The following is a 17,650-nucleotide window of genomic DNA, read 5'->3' on the forward strand; positions in this document are numbered from 1 at the left end:
CTACCCATCCATCCACCCATCCATCCACCCATCCATCTACCCAACCACCTACCCACCCATCCACCCATCCATCCACCTACCCATCCATCCACCCACCCATCTACCCAACCACCTACCCACCCATCCATTCACCCATCTGCCCATCCACCCACCCATATACCTCCCCATCTATGCACCCATCCATCCACCCATCCACCCATCTGCCTATCCATCCATCCACCCAGCCATCCTTTTATATTTGTTGAACACCTACAGTGTGCACCTCTGATCACATTGTTTTGAAGTTACGGATCAGTCTGGCTTTCCATAGGCTAGCAGTTCTTAATCTTTTAGGGGTCAAGGACACTCTCTCCCAGAAAAACGCATATATATACATACATGCCAGATACTGCTTTCCTCTTCAGGGATCCCTGGTGGTCACTGAAGCTAGACTGTGGACTCTGGGTGTGGTAGGTGCCACGATGCTCAGATCCCCCTTTAGGAATGAAGGACCTACTCCCTCAGCTGCTGGGAGCATGGCTGGAAGAGAGTCCTCAGCTGTTAGTCTTTTGGGTGGATTGTCTTGATTTAAAGAAAACTGCCTCACCCCAAATCCCACCTCTTTCCAGGGGCAGGCCCACTTCCAATGACAGGTCAACGTTCAGGTATAAAGGCCCGAACCTCTCACCCCAACTCGGGACAACTCTGAGAGGCCATCTCAGCTCTAGAGCCCTGATGGGGTTGGCTGAGGCCTGCATTGGGACCACCTCGAAGCTTAGCTTTTCCCCTCTGCCAAAACCCGCGTCTTCGCCTCCCTTTCACAGGTTTTTTTCCCAAGACCACTTTCTAACAAACGGCCTGCCCTCTAATCTCCGTCTCTGTGAAAAAGCCCTGCAGAAGTTCCTTGAGGACAGGGAAGGAGTTTTAACGACTGCTACATCTCCAGCAGCTATCACTAGGCAGGGCACATTGCGGATGCTCCAGAAACATTTACCAAATGCATTTTAATGCATTTTCTGTTGGTTCTATGTTCTGTTCCTCCGTTGTGCCCCGCAGGAGAATTCTCATCAGACATCCAGGAGGAAGGATGGCCCCACCAGCAAGATGCCAGCGGGACTGAGGGCTGCGGACCTGTTTCCGGGAAATGTACTAGTTGACAACGAAATTTTAAATAACCATGGGACAAGTATCAAGCTAATCGGTTACTACAAAGCAGGGGTGAAGGGGCCTGGCTGCCGGCAGGGCCGTGCAGTTAGGGTGAAGCTCTCCGGGCTGGCGGCTGGCGGGAATGGGTGGTGGTGGCAGGGAGTAACCTCTTCTCACAGGGCAAAGCATTTTGTTTCCACTATCGGATATTCCTTCACAAAACAAACATCTATTAAGCGCCTCCTCTGTGCCAGGCACGGCAGCAAAGAAGGGGCAACAGGTGGCCCCAACACTGGCTCCTCCTCTCACTTGCTTTGTCATTGGGCAAGTTGTGTGACACCGTCATCGCTGGCGCTGAGTGGTAGCGACTATGTGCCCAGCACTGTGCAAACTGCTTCACTCACATTGTCTTCTTTCATCCCTACAGTAGCTTCAGCGGGAGGTTTGCATTATTATTCCTTCCCCATAGACAAGGAAACAAACAGGCTTAGAGCAGACCAGCAACACGCCCGAGATCACACTGCTAACCACAGGGCAGAGAGCAGACGCGTCATTCAGTCTCCGGTGTCCCGAGGCTGTGTTCTTCGCCACTATCACGCTCCGCCGTGATGAGCCGAGTTTCCACAGCTATGCAATAGGTACAATCGATTCCCACTGGAAAGCTATGAATCAAATCACCTACGTGGAGGGCCTAGAAGCTGCCCAGTGAACAGGCTACTCCGTTCTTTTTTCCCCATTCCCCACCCTCCTGCCTCGACATTTCCCTGGGCTGGGAGGAAGGATGGCTCCAAGGACAAATGTCTCTGTCTCCAAGTCCAGAAGTGTCTGCTTTGTGGCCAGCACTCACTGAATGCTGTTGAGCTAAATGGATGACCTGGGAGTCCCTCCCCTCAGTCCTCTAGACTACAAATCGGGGACTCATCTCAGTTCATCACTAGTCCATGATGCAGAAAGCTTTGGCAAGCACCATGAAGAGAATTCTCTTGGTGCCATGTAATTCTACTCTCAAGCCACTGGGATTTTCAGGTTTTTCACAGCAGAATGGAGCAGAAACAGATGGAGACGATTCCTTGAGCCCTCAAGGCAGAGAGGGTACCAGAATGAAGATGAAGGTACGCCAGGTCCTACCGGGTGGCTCTGGTCTCTCCCACAGGCAAACTCCAGCCCGTCCTCATCTTCACCACACCACCAGCCACAGTTGTCCTTGTATATTGGGGGCATTAACCTTCCTTCCACTGCAGGCTCCTGGGAGAGGCGGTGGCCATGTAAGTGCTTAAAACTCGAGCCTGTGGGTCAGCCCTCCTGCCCTCCCCCTTCTGCAGAAGCCTTGGAGCTGGAGGCTGTGTGGGGACAAACACCACAGTCTTGGAGAGGCAAGTCATATCCTCAGCTTCCCTCAACCTGTACGATCACCAAGTTGCCATGGCGACGCTGCAGCCCTGAGATGCAATGGCTGCAAACAGCATGGGTGGTTCTAGGGCTCAAAGCTGAGGGTGGACGTTGTCTGGCCTGGGAGGCCAGGCGACTGGGTAGGCCGGGTGGGGGAGGAGGAGAGGGAGCCCTCCTCCAGGCCTGGCTGGTAATTGCCGCTAAATGAGGGGCTGTCATTGAACCCAACATGCACGAGGTAAGGGCCTGCTCCGCACCCTGTAATTACTGCACCAGACAGCGGCGCTTGCTCCCTGTGCCGGGGAGGGGGGCGGTAGGGGAGCAGACAGGAAGCTCTCATCCACCTGAGCCAGCAGGGCTCTGGCAGGCTCTCCCCGCTGCCCAAGCAGCCTCTCAGACAGAGGCGGCCCTCTCCCGTCATCCGGCTGGAGCAGGAGCGGGAGCTTCCTTTAATCCTGTCCTCTGGGCTGGCAGAACCCAAGGGGGGCAGAGGTGCGGGAGCCAGATAAGGCACCGCTTTGGAGCAACCGGCGCTACCGCTCCACATGCCTAGTCTGTGCTGGGAATCCGAACGAGAGGCAGATAATCAGTTTCAACTCCTGCGGAACAGAGGATCTGAAGGCCTTGGGCTAGTCAAGGCCCCCTCCTGGGCCTCAGTCTCTCTAGCTGTAAAACTGCCAAGTTGCACTCAGTAATTCTTAAGGATTCTTCTACAGCAGGGGTTGGCAAACTACAGCTGGCAAGTGGAATCCTACTTTTGTAAACAAGGTTTCCCTGGAATATAGCCACACCCTTTTGTTTCTGTATCGTCTATGGCTGATTCCATGCTACAACGGCAGAGTAGCTGCGACACATGCCATATGGTCCTCAAACCAAAAATATTTACTATCTGGCCCTTTACAGAAAGTTTGCAGACCCGTTTCTAAAACGTTTCCATTCTCCTAGGCTTCAGCAAGTGAGCTTTAGTGACTCCAATCTGATGAGAACAATTTTATAACAAGCCCCACCCTGGTCCCCACCATGGACACCCAGTATCCTCTTCCAAGGACCCTTTTTCTCCTGGATTTGGAGAGTGGTGGCAGGTCGGACTGGGCTCCGGGGGCTGCAGTGTGGTGCAATGGCGCCACCTGCTGTGAGTGGCTAAAAGCACTTCTCCCTGGAACAGCTTGGCCCCCCCAGTCAGGGCACCCAGCCCTCAGCAGCAGGCAGGGCAGGGTTCAAGGCACAGCCCATCAGAACTGGGTCTCATCACTCCCCATTTCAGAGGGAGGACTGCAGTCTAAAGAACAGTCCAAGGTAGGTGAGCCGAAGGCCCAGGTCCCAGGGGCCCATAAACCCTTCCCGGAGACAGCTGGATCAGTGATGCAGGCACAGAGACATACAGAGGCGCGCAGGCCTGGATGTGAACCCCAGCCTGGCCACTCATTTTAAGATCTTTACCTTTTCTAGGCTGTGGTCTCTTGGTTGTTAAAAGGATTAAAATAAACACTTACATAACTGTTACCAATACTGACTCGATTTTCTGAGTAACTTTGAGATAGGTATCATCCCCATTTCATGGATCATGTAAAGTCTCCAGAATACAGTACTCAGTAAATATTCATTTATTTCCTGCCTGCAGGTGTGGCAGGGCCTCCAGGAGGGGCACTTGTGCTGGAACAGGAGGCCTGGCTCATGACCAGTCATTTGAAGAGGGCCCTGGGCGGGGAAAGGAGGGGAGAGGCCAGGCCCACTCTGCCCCCTCCACGGCCCCACACCTCCAGCAACACAAGGCGGCCAGTGAACCGTGCACCATTTATTTCAAAACTATAAATAAATCAGCTCTCTGAGAAAAGCTGCCTGCAGGTGATGAGGCCCTGACCTCTCCAGGTTCCCTTTCCAGTTGCTCTGCAGGCCTAACCCAGCCCCCCTGGAAAGCCACTATGCCTCTGAAACTAGTCTTGGCTGCCAGAGCCCAGCAAATGGTTGGGAAGAACCAGCCCACTCCCTTCTCCCGCTGCGATTCTAGCATTGCGCGGTCCCGGCTCCCATCCGGTCCCAGACTGGCCTGGTACTCACCGCCCGTTTGGCCAAGCTCCAAAGGGCGAGATGGGAGCCCCAAGCCTCTGACCTAGCCCCATCACAGGGTCAAACCCAGGTGACTCCCTGGCCACTGCTCTCAGCTGCCGTGAAGAGCCACCTGGGCCCTGGGCTGCTGGCAAGTGTTGGCAGTAGGATAGGATCGAGAGGGGTCTCCTTGCAAGCTGCTGCCTATGGCTGGTCACAGCTGCCCCTGGGCCACAAAGTACTCCTCCTCCTCATTGTCATCTTCCTCCTGCTGGCTGCTCCGGAGCAGCAGCTCCAGGTCGGGGCTGGAGCCCAGCCCCTTCAAGGGCTTAGGGCCACCATCACCTTGAGAGAGAGATCACAGTTACGAACCCAACAATGGTTTTCTTGGTTTGTCCTGATTTGCTTGTGTGCCGATTTAGGTCCCCACCCACTCTCTGGAGATGACCCCTACATCTTCCCAGGAGTGGCGGTGGCAGAGCCACCAGGCACTTCCTGAATTAGAGCGACAGCTGAGGCAGAGGCAGCTGAACCGTGGAGACAGCTACCAGACTGGAACTGCCTTGGGGAGGGCAGGAGCCACCTGGCTCTTCCTGGCAGGGCTGGGGCTGGGTCAAGGGGAAATCAGAAGTGCTAAGAGTCATGGGGGGAATGACATCAGAAAACAGGCTCCCGGAAGGGGCTCTGGGTTACCTCTGGAGTGCAGGGCTTTGAGGGCAACATGCAGGGATATTCCCGAGAGGCAGAGGGCAAAGCCCAGCCAGTTCAGGAGGCTGATCTGATCGCCCAGAAGATGAGCTGCCAACAGCAAAGTGCAGACTTCCTGGGGGCAGAGAGGCAGGAGGGGGAAGGGGTCAGCAGGAGGATGTGGCTCCTGTGCACGGAAGGCGCAGGGCCGGGGCCCCAGGCACACTCATGAGATCCGTCCGGACCCGCCTGAACTCCAGGGCCCAGGCAGGGCAGGAGGGCCAGGGTCGCAGGCCTCCCTTTGTGTCAATGAGATGCAACTAAAGAGGAGCTTCTCACAGAATGCTGCCAGGAATAGAGAGGCAAACCAGATCCAGGGCTGGGGACACAGGTGCCGGCCCATGCCACACCCACAGGAATAGAGGAGAGCTGCCCTCCAGAAGGCCCTACAGATGGGAGCCCCCAGCTTCCACGTGAGCGACACTGGGCTGAGGACACACACTGGTCCCAGGGTCCTTTGTAAACAGTGACTGCAAATGGTCTGAGAAGCACAGCTGTGCCTCATTGTTCTGCAGGCAGCCAGCGCCCCTTGGGGAGGCCTGTTTCCGGGTTTAGGTTCATGTTCCGGTATCAGTGTGTGTCTGGTCAAAGAGAAAACCCCCTCTGTGGCCTGAGAGGAGGGAGCAGGGGGGACAGGGAAGAGAGCTGCCAGGTGGCAGCAAAGCAAGACTGACTACCCATGGCACTCGTGATGTAACTGTCCCTGGCTGAGCCCACGGCAGACACCACCAATCAATCGTGGAACTCTCCACTGATGAGTCTGGATGAGGGCTTCTCAGCCTACGGCTCCAGGCCACTGCCAAATACCCAGAGTCAGCATTCAAGGCAAAATGTAAATGTGCCCCAGCCCTAGCCCTGCAGCCCTGGGTGGAGCCGCTCTGTGCTTCCCCACTTGGAAGGGCGTGATCACACCCACTCACAGGCCTGCGGTGACAGGGAGGGGGACAGAGAAGAGCACAGCATTCAGCACAGTGCTGGTACCTAATGGGGCACTTCTGGGCCCTTCCCAGCGCCCTGGTGCAAGCACAGGGATGGAAGCGGCTGCTGAGAAACCCTTAGGGGGCTCCCCTCTAAGACAGGACCAGGGTCACCCCCAAGTCTGTACCTTAAAAATGCCAGCAATGGAGAGAGTGAGGCTGGAGGTTCTGGAGACCAGGAGGAACTCAGAGAAGCCCAAACCAAAGGCGAGAATCCCGCCAAGGAAGAGGCTCCCAAGTACCCGCAGGAGCAGCCCTGTGTCCTGGAAACGGAAGATTTTCTCAGATGTGGACAAATGGAGACCTGAAAGCAATGGGGAGAGAGAGCGGGAGGCCAGGTCCTGGGCTGCCTCGGCCGGGCCTGTCAGCCAGATGAGCTCTGCCGTCGTCACCATGAGTACTCACGGAGCACCTGCCGACTGAGGCCGAGAGAAAGGATGGGAGATGCAAAAGGATCCCATGAGATGGCCGGAGACTTGGAGAAACCAGGGAAGCAGTGATGGCTGCCTGTGAGCCCCGGGGCGACACACGCCTGTGATGACTCATCTGAGCCTCTGGGCTAAAGCAGAGGGGGACAGCCCCACACGGAAACTCTAGGATGGAAATGCCCCGCTCCTTCAGTTTTTACCTGCTGGTCTTTGGGGGGAGTTGGTAATTTCATATGGACTTTGCAGCTGGGACAACCAATGGGACAAAGAGAGGCAGGGCAGCCCATCAAGTTGAGGACTGACAATGGCCTGGTCCACTGGGGAAGTTCCTCGGTCTAAATTTCAGCTGAGCCACCTACAAACAGGGACACAATTCTAACCCTACAAACCTCCATTTTAATCTAGGTGGGTTAAAATTGCTATTACAAAGCTGTGGCACTTGGGCTGAGATATGTCCCCTTTCTGGACCTCAGTTTCCCTTCTGATAAAATGAGAGGACTAGGACCAGACTGGTGTTTCTCAAACAAGCAGTATAATTTGATGAACACTTCCCCCAAAGGAAACACACAAACATATAAATACGTGATGGAAGCCTCGGCTCCTTGCTCTAGAAACATACGCACGTGCACAATGCCTCCAAATTTTGCTTAGACTTTCAGAGGGGTCACAGCCCCTCCAACACCGTCCATCTGACAGCATGGCTCCCTGGGTCCCTCCCACAGGAAGGCCCCGTGGTGGACCAGCAGAGGCAAGGGAAGCCCCCAACTGGGCACAGCAGAGATACCTGTCGTAGCTAGAAGCTGGACAAGTGCTTTGAGATTTCTGGAGGGAAAGACCAAGGAAATGCAGAGTGACAGTCCTCCCACCCCAGGCAAAACAGCCTCACAATGCAGGACATCTTGCTTGGTGCTGGGCTCAGCAGTACTGCAAAGGTATCGGCAAATGGAAGGGAATTCGGGGAGAAGCAACGTAAGTAATGAAGGTGCTTGGGGGATTAATTTTACCAGAAAAGATTAAAGGAGCTAAATCCATGCAGCTTTGCTAAGTGATGACTACCACGGGCTTTCGGATGGTTTTGCAGAGATGGGGCACAGTGTGAACACCCAGGAAGGGAGGGAGAGTGTGGCGTCTGGTATGAGGGGGTACAAAGGAGGAATGGGGAGAGATTTGAAAAAGGAAAAAAAAAAAAGAAAACCAAACCCCAAACCAGGCCCTGAATGGAAGTTCCTGGACAATAGGCTGCAGAATAATTTTCTCAGAGAGGTTGGAGACGCTTCACTGCTTGAAACTTAAATGGATGTGGGACAGAATTTTCTGTAACAACCCTGAGGGCAGATGGGATTCTGGGAGGAAGGATAAACAGACAGGGAACAAAGACTAATCCCAAAACATGAGAGACAGGAAGGTGGCACCGTACCCTCCCCACCCCCGGCCTGCACAATTCTCCGTCTCTCCTCTTCTCTGGAATGTGACGGTGGAGGGGAACTGCTCATGTCCCCAGGCTTGTGCGTGCGGCCCCTGGCCTCCAGCCCCTGGCAGCCCACACTCGGCCCCCACTCCCTGAACATACAGCCTGATGTTATGTGCCTGGACACAGCGAACCTCCTGTTCCACTTCCTGTCACCATGCCTCCCTCCGACTGCCCAAATCCCACTCCTCCTCCAAAATATGTCGTCTGGGAAGCCTTTCTGACTTGCCTCACTCCACCATCCTGAAACAATTCATCACAATTCTTCTTAGAGCCAGCATGCACAGCAGCTACGAGTAGGGCTGAACCACTCGGAGCCAGGCCGCTGGCTCCCAATTCTGGTTCATTTATGAGCTATGGGACCTTGGGCATGTTATCTTCTCTGTGCCTCAGTTCCTTCCATCTGCAAAATGGGGATAATAACAGCACTGCCACACAGGGCAACGGTCCCCAACCTTTTTGGCACCAGGGACAGGTTTCATGGAAGATAATTTTTCCTCGGATTGGGGTGGGGGGCGCGGGTGTGTGCTGTGGGTGATGCGCAGCCCATTTCCTAATAGGCCATGGACCAGTACCGGGGGTTGAGGACCGCAGACAGGATTCTTGGGAGGATTAAATGAGTTACTCTATTTAAAATGATTAGACTAGTCCTGGTGCTCTTTAGGGCCCTGCACACATTCACTGTCATTACTGCTTCCTGGGTTTTATACATGCTTTCTATGTAACATTTACCATGCTGGATTCTAGCCATTTTGTTTACGTGTCTGTCCAGCCCCCGAACCATGTGCTGTTGGGAGGATGGATCTAAGTAACCTCTGCAGCTACCACCGTGCTGGGCTCACAGCAAGGATTTGGGACCTGCTATACTGAGGGGCCCCTGAGGTGGATGGCCCAACATACCTTCAAAGACAGCAAAGAGAGGGAAGAGTCCCAGGAACATGAGTGGCTGCAGGTGGAACATGGTGTCGATGGGGTTCTGGAGGCCTGCAGGGTGGGGGCAGGGGGTCCATCAGATCTGGCTGCCCCTGCCCTGCCTCCACCCTGCCCATGCCCACACCCCTCTCTCTGGGGGGTGGGTGGCCTGTGCTCACCAAGTTCAGCCTTCTGCAGGAGCATCTGGGTGAGGGTCCAGCGAATGCCACCAATGAATGAGGCCCCCAGCACCAAGGCGAAGCCTTCCATGTTGAACTGTGTGGACTTGTAGGTGAACATGAAGAGACCCCCAGCGATGAGGAGGACCACCAGGACCAGTGCTGCGCGCTAGTAGGATGAGGAGCAGTGGCAGCTAGCTCAGGGGTCTTGAAGATCAAGAGTTCATCACACCTGGAGTTTGGGGTCAGCAGCCATCTTGGCTGTCCCTCGGCAGGAAACCCTCTACCCTTCGGCCCCACCCCGAGGGTCCCGGACAGTCCTTGCCCACTGCTATGTGCAGGGCTGACACTCAGCTGATATATACCCAACGTCCCTACTTGTTCTCAATACTGAAGTACTTTCTGGCAGCTGTCCTTGGCTCCCAAGTGGCCCTCCCCCGTCCCTGGACCTGCTAAACAGGGGTCACTGCCGTGCACAACAGGGAGCCCCAGCCCCTGCTGTGCCCAGGCCCTGGAATTTGAGTGTTTTCTCCCTCAGTCACTACCCCAGCACACCAGTTTCTAAATTTTATGAAAATTGCCCCTGCATCTAAGTCCCTTCTCAGAAAAGGAAATAGTGCCAGCTGCCACAGTGACAGGCCACTGCTCAGACTCCCTTTTATTCTTAGCATCTGTGGGGGCAGGAGGACAAAAGAGAAGCTGGGGCCTCACCAGCTCCTCCAGCTTGAAGATCAGAGAGAAGATCAAGATGAAGAGGACGGCTGAGGATTTGGTCATTGTGTACCTGGAAGGGAAAATTGCCCACAATGCACTGCTGGAGCACAGCACTGAGAAAGAAGCCTGGAGCGCAAATCAGTGGGCTGGAAAAGGGGGCACTCCCTGATTCCCTGAGGGCACTCTGGGTACAAAAACCAAAAGGAGCCGGCCAGAGCCATCTGGGTTGATAAGCAACCTTTAATCAGAAGAAATCTCTGACTAGGCGGCCTCTGATCATCACCAGGGAGAAGAGGCTGCAGCTCTGACGTGAGCACGCCGAGTTCTGTCCTTTACCTCCCACCAGGATGGGGAAGGGAGGGTGGCAAAAGAGGGCAGGAATACGAGGCAGGGACCGTGTCTCTGAAGCAAAACATCAGCGAGAACGACCTCATGCCCACGTGAGGCTCCGCTGCGGCCCAGCACCCCCCACCTGCTGCTCGGCTGCTCTGTCCTCCCTGCCTCGACTGCTGGGGCTCCGAGCGAGCTCCCTGGCTCCCCCAGGCAGCCAGGCACAGCATCCCCTCTGCGCTGGGCGTACGGAAGAGGCTGGCGACTTCCTGGAGAGCTGCCAGGGAGGAGCTGAGAAAGCAAGGGCTGGTCCCACAAGTGGAGAGTGGCTGGCCCGTCGGCCAGGAGTGCAGACAGCCAGCTGGATGGACAGACAGCTTGAGCCTGAAGGGAGGTGGCAGGGTGTGGCCGGTACTCACAGAGAGACGGTGATGTAGAGGAAGCTCCAGTTGGACAAGCCCACGTCAAGTGCTGTCGCCAGTGCTGCGGAGACAAGGGGCCCCAGCAGACAGTGTGGGCAGTCAGCACGCAGCCAGAGGGGACCAGTGCCGAGGCACTCGAGTGTCCTCCACTTTTGTACCTCCCTGGCTCCTCCTCTGGGGCCCTCAGGCCTTTTCCATCCAGCGACTAAAAGGTTAATACCTGGCCAAAAAGGCAGAGGACTGCTGCAGTGTTAGGGCTGAAGTCCATTCTGATCGCCTGGGGCCTGTGTCATTCTCATTTGTTAAATACTTTGATTATCCCCCTGATGAGGGGTATTAATGTACTCACTGCAAACCCTTCTCCCTCAGGAGGGAGCACAAACGCAACAGGGGACCTGGGCCTCCAGGACCCAACCCCTGCCGACCCTCTCGTTTCTCATTTCTCCCATCTCCTCCCCATCGAGTTCTCAGCATCCTCAGACACTTCGGTTTCCCCCCAGACTCCACGAGCTGCACTAAACCTCCCTGGGCCACAAGCACCCCTCCTCGCAGGACTGGCCAGGCACAGGGTGGGCGTGGGGGGGTCTCTCTTGTGCCCGGCCTGTGCTTCCCCAGCAGCCCTCCTCCTGCCCTGCCCCCGCACGTACCTGTGGGAGCCACCCTTCTGAGGTAGTCGGTCCAGCTCAGCACCACGCGGGCCCTGTGGCTGGAGCACTGAACCAGCGCCCTGGACAGGGCAGAGAAGAGGAAGATCACGGCCAGGTGCAGCATCGTCATGAAGAGGGGGAAATGGAAGCTCTGTACGGAGTCCAAAGCAGACACCCCAGGCTTGGTTTCGATGGCCTGCCCCACACCCGGCTCCCTCCCACAGAGCCATGGTGGGCCAACAGCTGCGTCCATGATTAAAATATTGCAACATTTCTAGGTGGAAACAGCTGCTGCCTTGGCCCCCAAGTTTCCCCAGCTCATCCCTCAGCACCTCCCCCTCTCTTTGATTTTCCCCGATCCACACATTTAATGGGACCCCCTGGCATGGCAGGCTTGGAGGGCCCTGTTCCACCACCAGGTATGAATGAATGGCCTCTAGTTTGGCTAGTCAAAGCCTGTGCCCTCCTGCTACTGAACATTAGGGGCATCGCAGCCATGGCTCCAGCCACCTTCGTCCCAGCCCCCTGCACCGGCAAGGCCCCCAGTTACCTTCGTCAGCCATTTGTTGTAGAAGGTGATGCCGATGGAGAAGCAGTAGTAGAGAAGGACCAGCCCCAGAGTCAACACCGCCTTCCACACAAAGGCCACGTCCAGGGCCCACCTCCCCATCCGTGGAAGCTGCAACACCCTAGCTCTGGGTCAGCCGGGCAGCACCTCTCTTGAAGACAGACTGTGGGAAGAGCCCGCCGAGATGGACCAGGACTTTCAACAAGAACGTCTCCTGGCTAGAGGAGTTCTCTTCGCCGCCATGATTCGGAATGGTCAACAGAGCCCCAGGCGGAGTCCTCACCTAAGGGGCTGGTGGCCTGAGCTGACCCTTTCCATGGTTAACTGGAGGCAGGGCCCACAGGCTCCAGGTCTGCTGCTAGAAAAGAGAAAATTCAGCTCTGGAGGCTCACGCAGAGACGTGCCCCTTGCAGCCACAGGCGCCAGTGAAGGCCGCGTGACTCGGGGTTCCTGGGGGTCTGCCTCCGGCCGGCCCCAGCCCACGGGGAGCAGGTCCAAGCAGACTGGGCAGCAAGGAGCCCATGCCCAGCACAGGCACTCACAGAGCCCCATGCCATGTCCAGTCTTATCACCTTAAGCTGTTCTCCATGAACTGCCACTAAAAGTGACCTTTTTAAAAACATAAATCTGTTCATGTCAGACCACTGCTTAAAACGCTTCGGTGCTTCCAGAACTTTTCTGATGAAGACCCAAACTCTTCCTGGGGCTCTCAAGGCCCTGACCTGGCCCCTACCAGTCTCTCCAGCCTCAGCTCCAGGCTCTCTGGGCCCTGGCCCCAACAGCCATCTCTCAGTTCCCCAAACACACCGGGCTCTTTCCTGTCGCCTAAAGGAACAGAAAGAACGATAAGCCCACTCTTCAGTCCTTGCTCATTGATCCTTCTCATCGTTAGCTCTAAGGTTGCTCTTGGGCTCCCCACACACCCTTGATCAGTCCCCCATGAGATACAGGTGGCTCTTGCAGCTCCCCTACTTCACCTTCGTAGCACTCGTGTAGGGCCTGATCTGTGTCTGTCCGCTGCGAGGCTATGAGCTCCACAAAGACAGGGACCAGCATGTCCACAGGTCTATACACACCAAGCATATTGTACATTCTCCATGCGGTTTGATGCTCAGTGACAGAGCATGCATGTAATTTTCAGGGCACTGATCTGGACTTTGGGGGTTAAAAATGGACCAGGAAACCAATACCCGTTTTGCCCTAACTCTGACAACTATCCCACAGAGTCTTGCAAAACTAAACCACTCCCAGCCTTTCTACCAATCCAGCCAGCCCTAACGAGTGCCCAGAGCATGCCAGGCTCAGGGACACTGGGCAGACCACCTGTGCCTAGAGGGGCACTGGGTCCAGCATTACACACCTGCTGCGGCTACACCCTCTCCTCCCCATCTCCCCCTTTGAGATGTTCCCATTCTGTTGAAATGCCACCTCCTTGAAGCCTTCCTAGAACCATCTGATCAGACACCCCTCCTCCTTCCCCACCCCCAGTCCTTTCTGCAGGGAGTGACTGCATTCTGCTCTGTACCCTGGAACACCCGTTATCATCTCCCCTTCCCCAGGGTTGACAGGGAGCTGGCACAAGGCTTCGCCCAAAGGTCTCCCTAGGGCTACACTTCTCTTCAGAGGGGCTGTGGAAACCTGTGGTGGTGTTTTGGGGGATGCTCCTGCCATTTAGTGAGCAGGGACAATGAAGGGGCAGTCCATATGACTAAGAATCATTCTGCATCGTGCATGACTTTGATATTACATAGGTGAAAGACCAGCTTATAATCACCTGCCCCTAGAACCTGTTTTATATGTAAACAAAGAGCAGCTCATGGTTCTACTAGGAACTAAAATTTCCACGAAGACGATGACCCCTGAGGCAACACTGTACTCTCGGAAAGGTCAAAATGGTACCAAGAGCTCTCATCCTGGAAAAACTACACCTACAGCAATGGCACTAGTGGTTTTTGAGAGGCCAAGACAACATGGCTGTGTTGGTCTGCACTGTGGCTGTCACACTCCCAGAGGTTCTACAGGGAGGGGACAGTGGCAGCTGCTTCACCATGACTCCTAGTGTCGCTGTGCCCTGGAACTCACATATTAAAACATGTTTTATTTTATTGTTAATTACTTTGTTTATATTATAGTTAGGGCATTGTTGATTTTTAAAAAATTGTGTGTAGGCAGTTTTTACCAACTCTAAGTGTCATTTCAGGATAATAAAGGCAGCTGCTACAAAATATTTGTAATAAAAAGAGGGTGTTGGATCCAACGGGTTGAAAGTCACTGTCCTACCTGACCTAATGCAGTCTCACTCCTTGAGGTGCCTTCTGTAAGCTGACGTCTCCCTACTGTGTACCCAGCTGATTCCTCGTGAACCCCAGAAGAATATCCACCTGCCAGCCTGACCTCTTCCCATGGACGTCTAATACCAGGCATCTCACACCCAGAGTGTCTGAAACTGACCCCTGTTTTCCACACCCGCCCTCCATCCGAACCTGCTCCTCTTCCAGCAAACGGCACCCCCACTCACCTAGCTGTTCAGGGAAAAAAACTCTTCTGCATCCTTGATTCCTTTCCTTCCCTTAGCCCACATTCAATCAACAAACACTGTCACCTCTACCTTCAAAAGTAGCCCAAATACAACCACATCTCCCAACCTCCACCACTACCATGGTGGAGCCACCAACCTCTCCCCAAAAAACTGTGTAGTGTCCTACGTGGTTCTTTCTGCTTCTCCTGCAACTCCCACAGTCAGACTCCTGCTCACACGGCTAGAGAGCGGGGCACAATGGCACCAAACTTACAGATCTCAAGGCCCACATTCTTTCCTCTACACCGGGGTTCCTCAACCTTGGTATTACTGATATTTGGGGCCAGATAATTCTTCGTGGGAAGAAGATCTGCCCTATACATTATAGATGTTTAGCAGCATCCCTGACCTCCACCTGCTAGATGTCTGTCGCATCGTTCCCCCTCACCCCAAGCTGTGACAACCAAGAATGTTTCCAGATATTGACAAATGTCACCTAGGGATCCAAACTCTTCCCTGTTGAGAACCACTGCTACCCTACACAGGTAATCACAGGGCATGCTGGCACTAAGAGAGCTTTCTTCTTAGTACTCTCCCCACATGGGTCCCTCCTGTGGCTTCCAAGCCAGGGCAGTCTGTTCACCCTTTTGTGAATCAATTTCCTGCACTTTCTGCTTCTGCTGAGGTTCCAGCTCCAACAGTGCAATGCCCCTTCCCCATCCCCACTGTTCAACTCCTGACCTTCCTTCCCAGACCTAGCCTAGGTCCCCTACCTCCAAGAAGTCCCCATGACTGCCCTAGCCACAAGTAGCACTGTTTCAAAGTTGACTCATTTTCTCATTAGCATTCAGAAGGTCACCTATCCACAAACATTAAAGCCAAACCTCAGCCAGAAGGGCCCTTGGAAATCATCTAGCCATGTTCAAAGTGCATTTATTAAGCACTGGAGGTACAGACATGAAACTGATAATGTCCTCATCCTTATTTTATGATAAGGGAAACCAGGCTTAAAGGGATAAATGCTCTTTTTCAAATCTCACTTGCCCAGGAAAAGAATTCCATATTCTGCTTCACTTTCCCCCAGGGAGCAGCTCAGCTGGGAGCAACAGCGTATCAGGGTAGGGGAGCACATGCTCCCCTCAGTCCTCAGTCTCCTCAACTGTAACATGGGCAGTGTGGCTTAGTGCTTACAAGTGTGGACTTTGGAGTTAGAAACCTGGATCAAGTCCTGGTGCCTCCACTTACTACTGTGCCGCTGCCCTAAGTTTCATAACCTTTGGATTCAGTTTCTCCGACTGCAAAGATAAAACCATCTGCCTCCTGGGAGGGGGAGTCAGTGGCATCAGGTAGGGCACTAAGTGTTGGCTCAAGGTAGGGGCTTATTCCCCTCCTGGTCCCCTGGTAGCGACACTTCCCCAGAGGGCCCTGCACTGCCAGCCCCACTCCCTCACCTCCTGTCCTTGCTTCAGCCTGTCTCCACTGCTCCAGTGAGTCACCACACCCTCCTCCCATTGCCCCTTTAAGGGTCAGGTCTCTGTTCTCATCTTATACAACCAACCACTTCCTCCTCCTGGAACAACCTTCTCTTGGACGCCACGACATCACGTTCGCCTGGCTTCTGCTTTTCTGGATTCCTTGGTCATCTTAATTGGCACCTCCTCTTCAACTCAACCTGTAAACACCGGGTGCCTGAGGCCGGGACCCTGGTTTCTCTTAATTCTTACCCTAAGTAACCTCATCCCACCCAATCGACTTGCCAATGATTTCTAAATTCTTCACACTAACCCTAACCTTCTCTGTGAGTGCCAAACTAGTATATCTAACTATATGGTAGCTCCACTGAAGATATCTAAAACTTAAAATGCTCTAAGATTTTTTAATTATTCTCATGCCCCCAACCCAAAGTCATTTATTAAATGTCACCAAAATACACCCAGTTACTTAAGCCAAACCCAAAAATCAATGATGAAGTCATCTTTGACCACTCTCTTTCCCTCATTCCTCAAATCCTGCCCTGTCAGTTCCGCCTTCAATATCCTTCACCCATCTACTTCTCTTCACCTCCACTCCCACCGCCACAGCCTGAGCCACAATCATCTTTCGCCTACCGACTGCAGCTGGTCTCCCTGTTTCCCTTCCTCCCTACAACCCGGAATAGACAAAGCAGCCAGAGAGATGGCTTAAGCACACAAAGTCGCAGACCATGCCCTTTTAGGGCTAATCCCAACTCCTCCACACAGCCCACAAGGAAGTCCTCCCACGATCTAGCCTCTGCGCATCTCTGCAACCTCATTCGCCTACCACTGCCCCCACTACCCGCCACAGTGGCCTCCTGCTATCTGTCCAACACATCGAGTCTGTGTCCTCCTTTGTACTTGCTGTTCCCTCGGCCTACACCCTTCCGCAGACCTTAGCTTGGCCGAAAACTATCCCCCCCGCCCCCATCCTCGTGGCGCTTCCCACCATATGACGTTTCCTTGTTTGCTCACGTGGTTACTGCCCGATCCACTCCCACCGCGGGATGCCGGCCTCTGAGGGCAGGGCTCTGTCAGATTCTCGCCTGGGTCCAGGGCCCGGCACGTCTCAGGTGCTCAGTAAATACCAGACGAACGGGTGCGGGGCAGGCGCCCCGCAGGAGAGAGCTTGGAGACCCCTGTCCCTCCCCAGACCGGGAGACCAAGGCCTGGGGAGCGGCAGGCGCATGGGCGTGCCCCACGCCGCCATGCGCAGAGACCTGCCGGCGACCCCACTTCCCGGCTCCAGCCCCGGACCAACCCCCCGCCCCCAGCCTCAGGGAGCGCACGGGGAGTCCAGCCGCGAGCCCACTCACCTCCACCTGGGGCGCTCCCGGCAGGGACCTTCCCGCCGGAAGTACGAGGCCAGACGCAGCCGCCACGCCATGGGAGGGGGGGGTAACTTCCGCCGGAAGCTACTGAGGGGCGGGGCGGAGCCGGGGCGGCCGTGGTCGGGTGTTTCTCCCGCTCTCTGCTCAGACCTTGAGCGGCTCCCTCCTCCGGAAAGCCCCGCCAGCGCTGAGCACAGCCCTGTGTTGTAATTGTCTCCTCCGCTCAAGCAGGGGTTTGCTCTGGAGCCCTGGTTCCTACTAGTGTTCTGCATCCAAAAAATGGTCACCTGTTTATTTTTCTTGGACGAATCGTTTTTCTCATGCCCAGTCCAGTG

The 17,650-nt window shown here is 54.8% G+C and overlaps 1 protein-coding gene across 3 annotated transcripts; it reads right to left on the reverse strand.

Annotated features, from left to right (window-relative positions):
* Positions 1 to 4,077: 4,077 nt before the first annotated feature.
* On the reverse strand, positions 4,078 to 17,363 carry SLC35C2 (solute carrier family 35 (GDP-fucose transporter), member C2). Of its 3 annotated transcripts, none has more exons than XM_012640468.1 (10): positions 17,301 to 17,363; positions 11,935 to 12,307; positions 11,385 to 11,535; positions 10,735 to 10,798; positions 9,983 to 10,055; positions 9,272 to 9,440; positions 9,081 to 9,164; positions 6,413 to 6,588; positions 5,254 to 5,383; positions 4,078 to 4,905 (listed from the first exon to the last, which is right to left on the reverse strand). In XM_012640468.1, the coding sequence occupies exons 2-10, from the start codon at positions 12,052 to 12,054 to the stop codon at positions 4,775 to 4,777; spliced, it is 1,098 nt and encodes a 365-aa protein (XP_012495922.1). In that variant the 5' UTR covers positions 12,055 to 12,307; positions 17,301 to 17,363; the 3' UTR covers positions 4,078 to 4,774. The 3 variants fall into 3 exon arrangements, with proteins under 3 accessions (XP_012495922.1, XP_012495923.1, XP_012495924.1); XM_012640469.1 differs by having other exon boundaries at positions 11,935 to 12,310; positions 17,301 to 17,354; XM_012640470.1 differs by having other exon boundaries at positions 11,385 to 11,464; positions 11,935 to 12,310; positions 17,301 to 17,352.
* Positions 17,364 to 17,650: the final 287 nt, after the last annotated feature.

Source organism: Propithecus coquereli, unplaced genomic scaffold (genome assembly GCF_000956105.1).
Source record: "Propithecus coquereli isolate 6110/MARCELLA unplaced genomic scaffold, Pcoq_1.0 Scaffold153, whole genome shotgun sequence".
Taxonomy (NCBI): domain Eukaryota; kingdom Metazoa; phylum Chordata; class Mammalia; order Primates; family Indriidae; genus Propithecus; species Propithecus coquereli.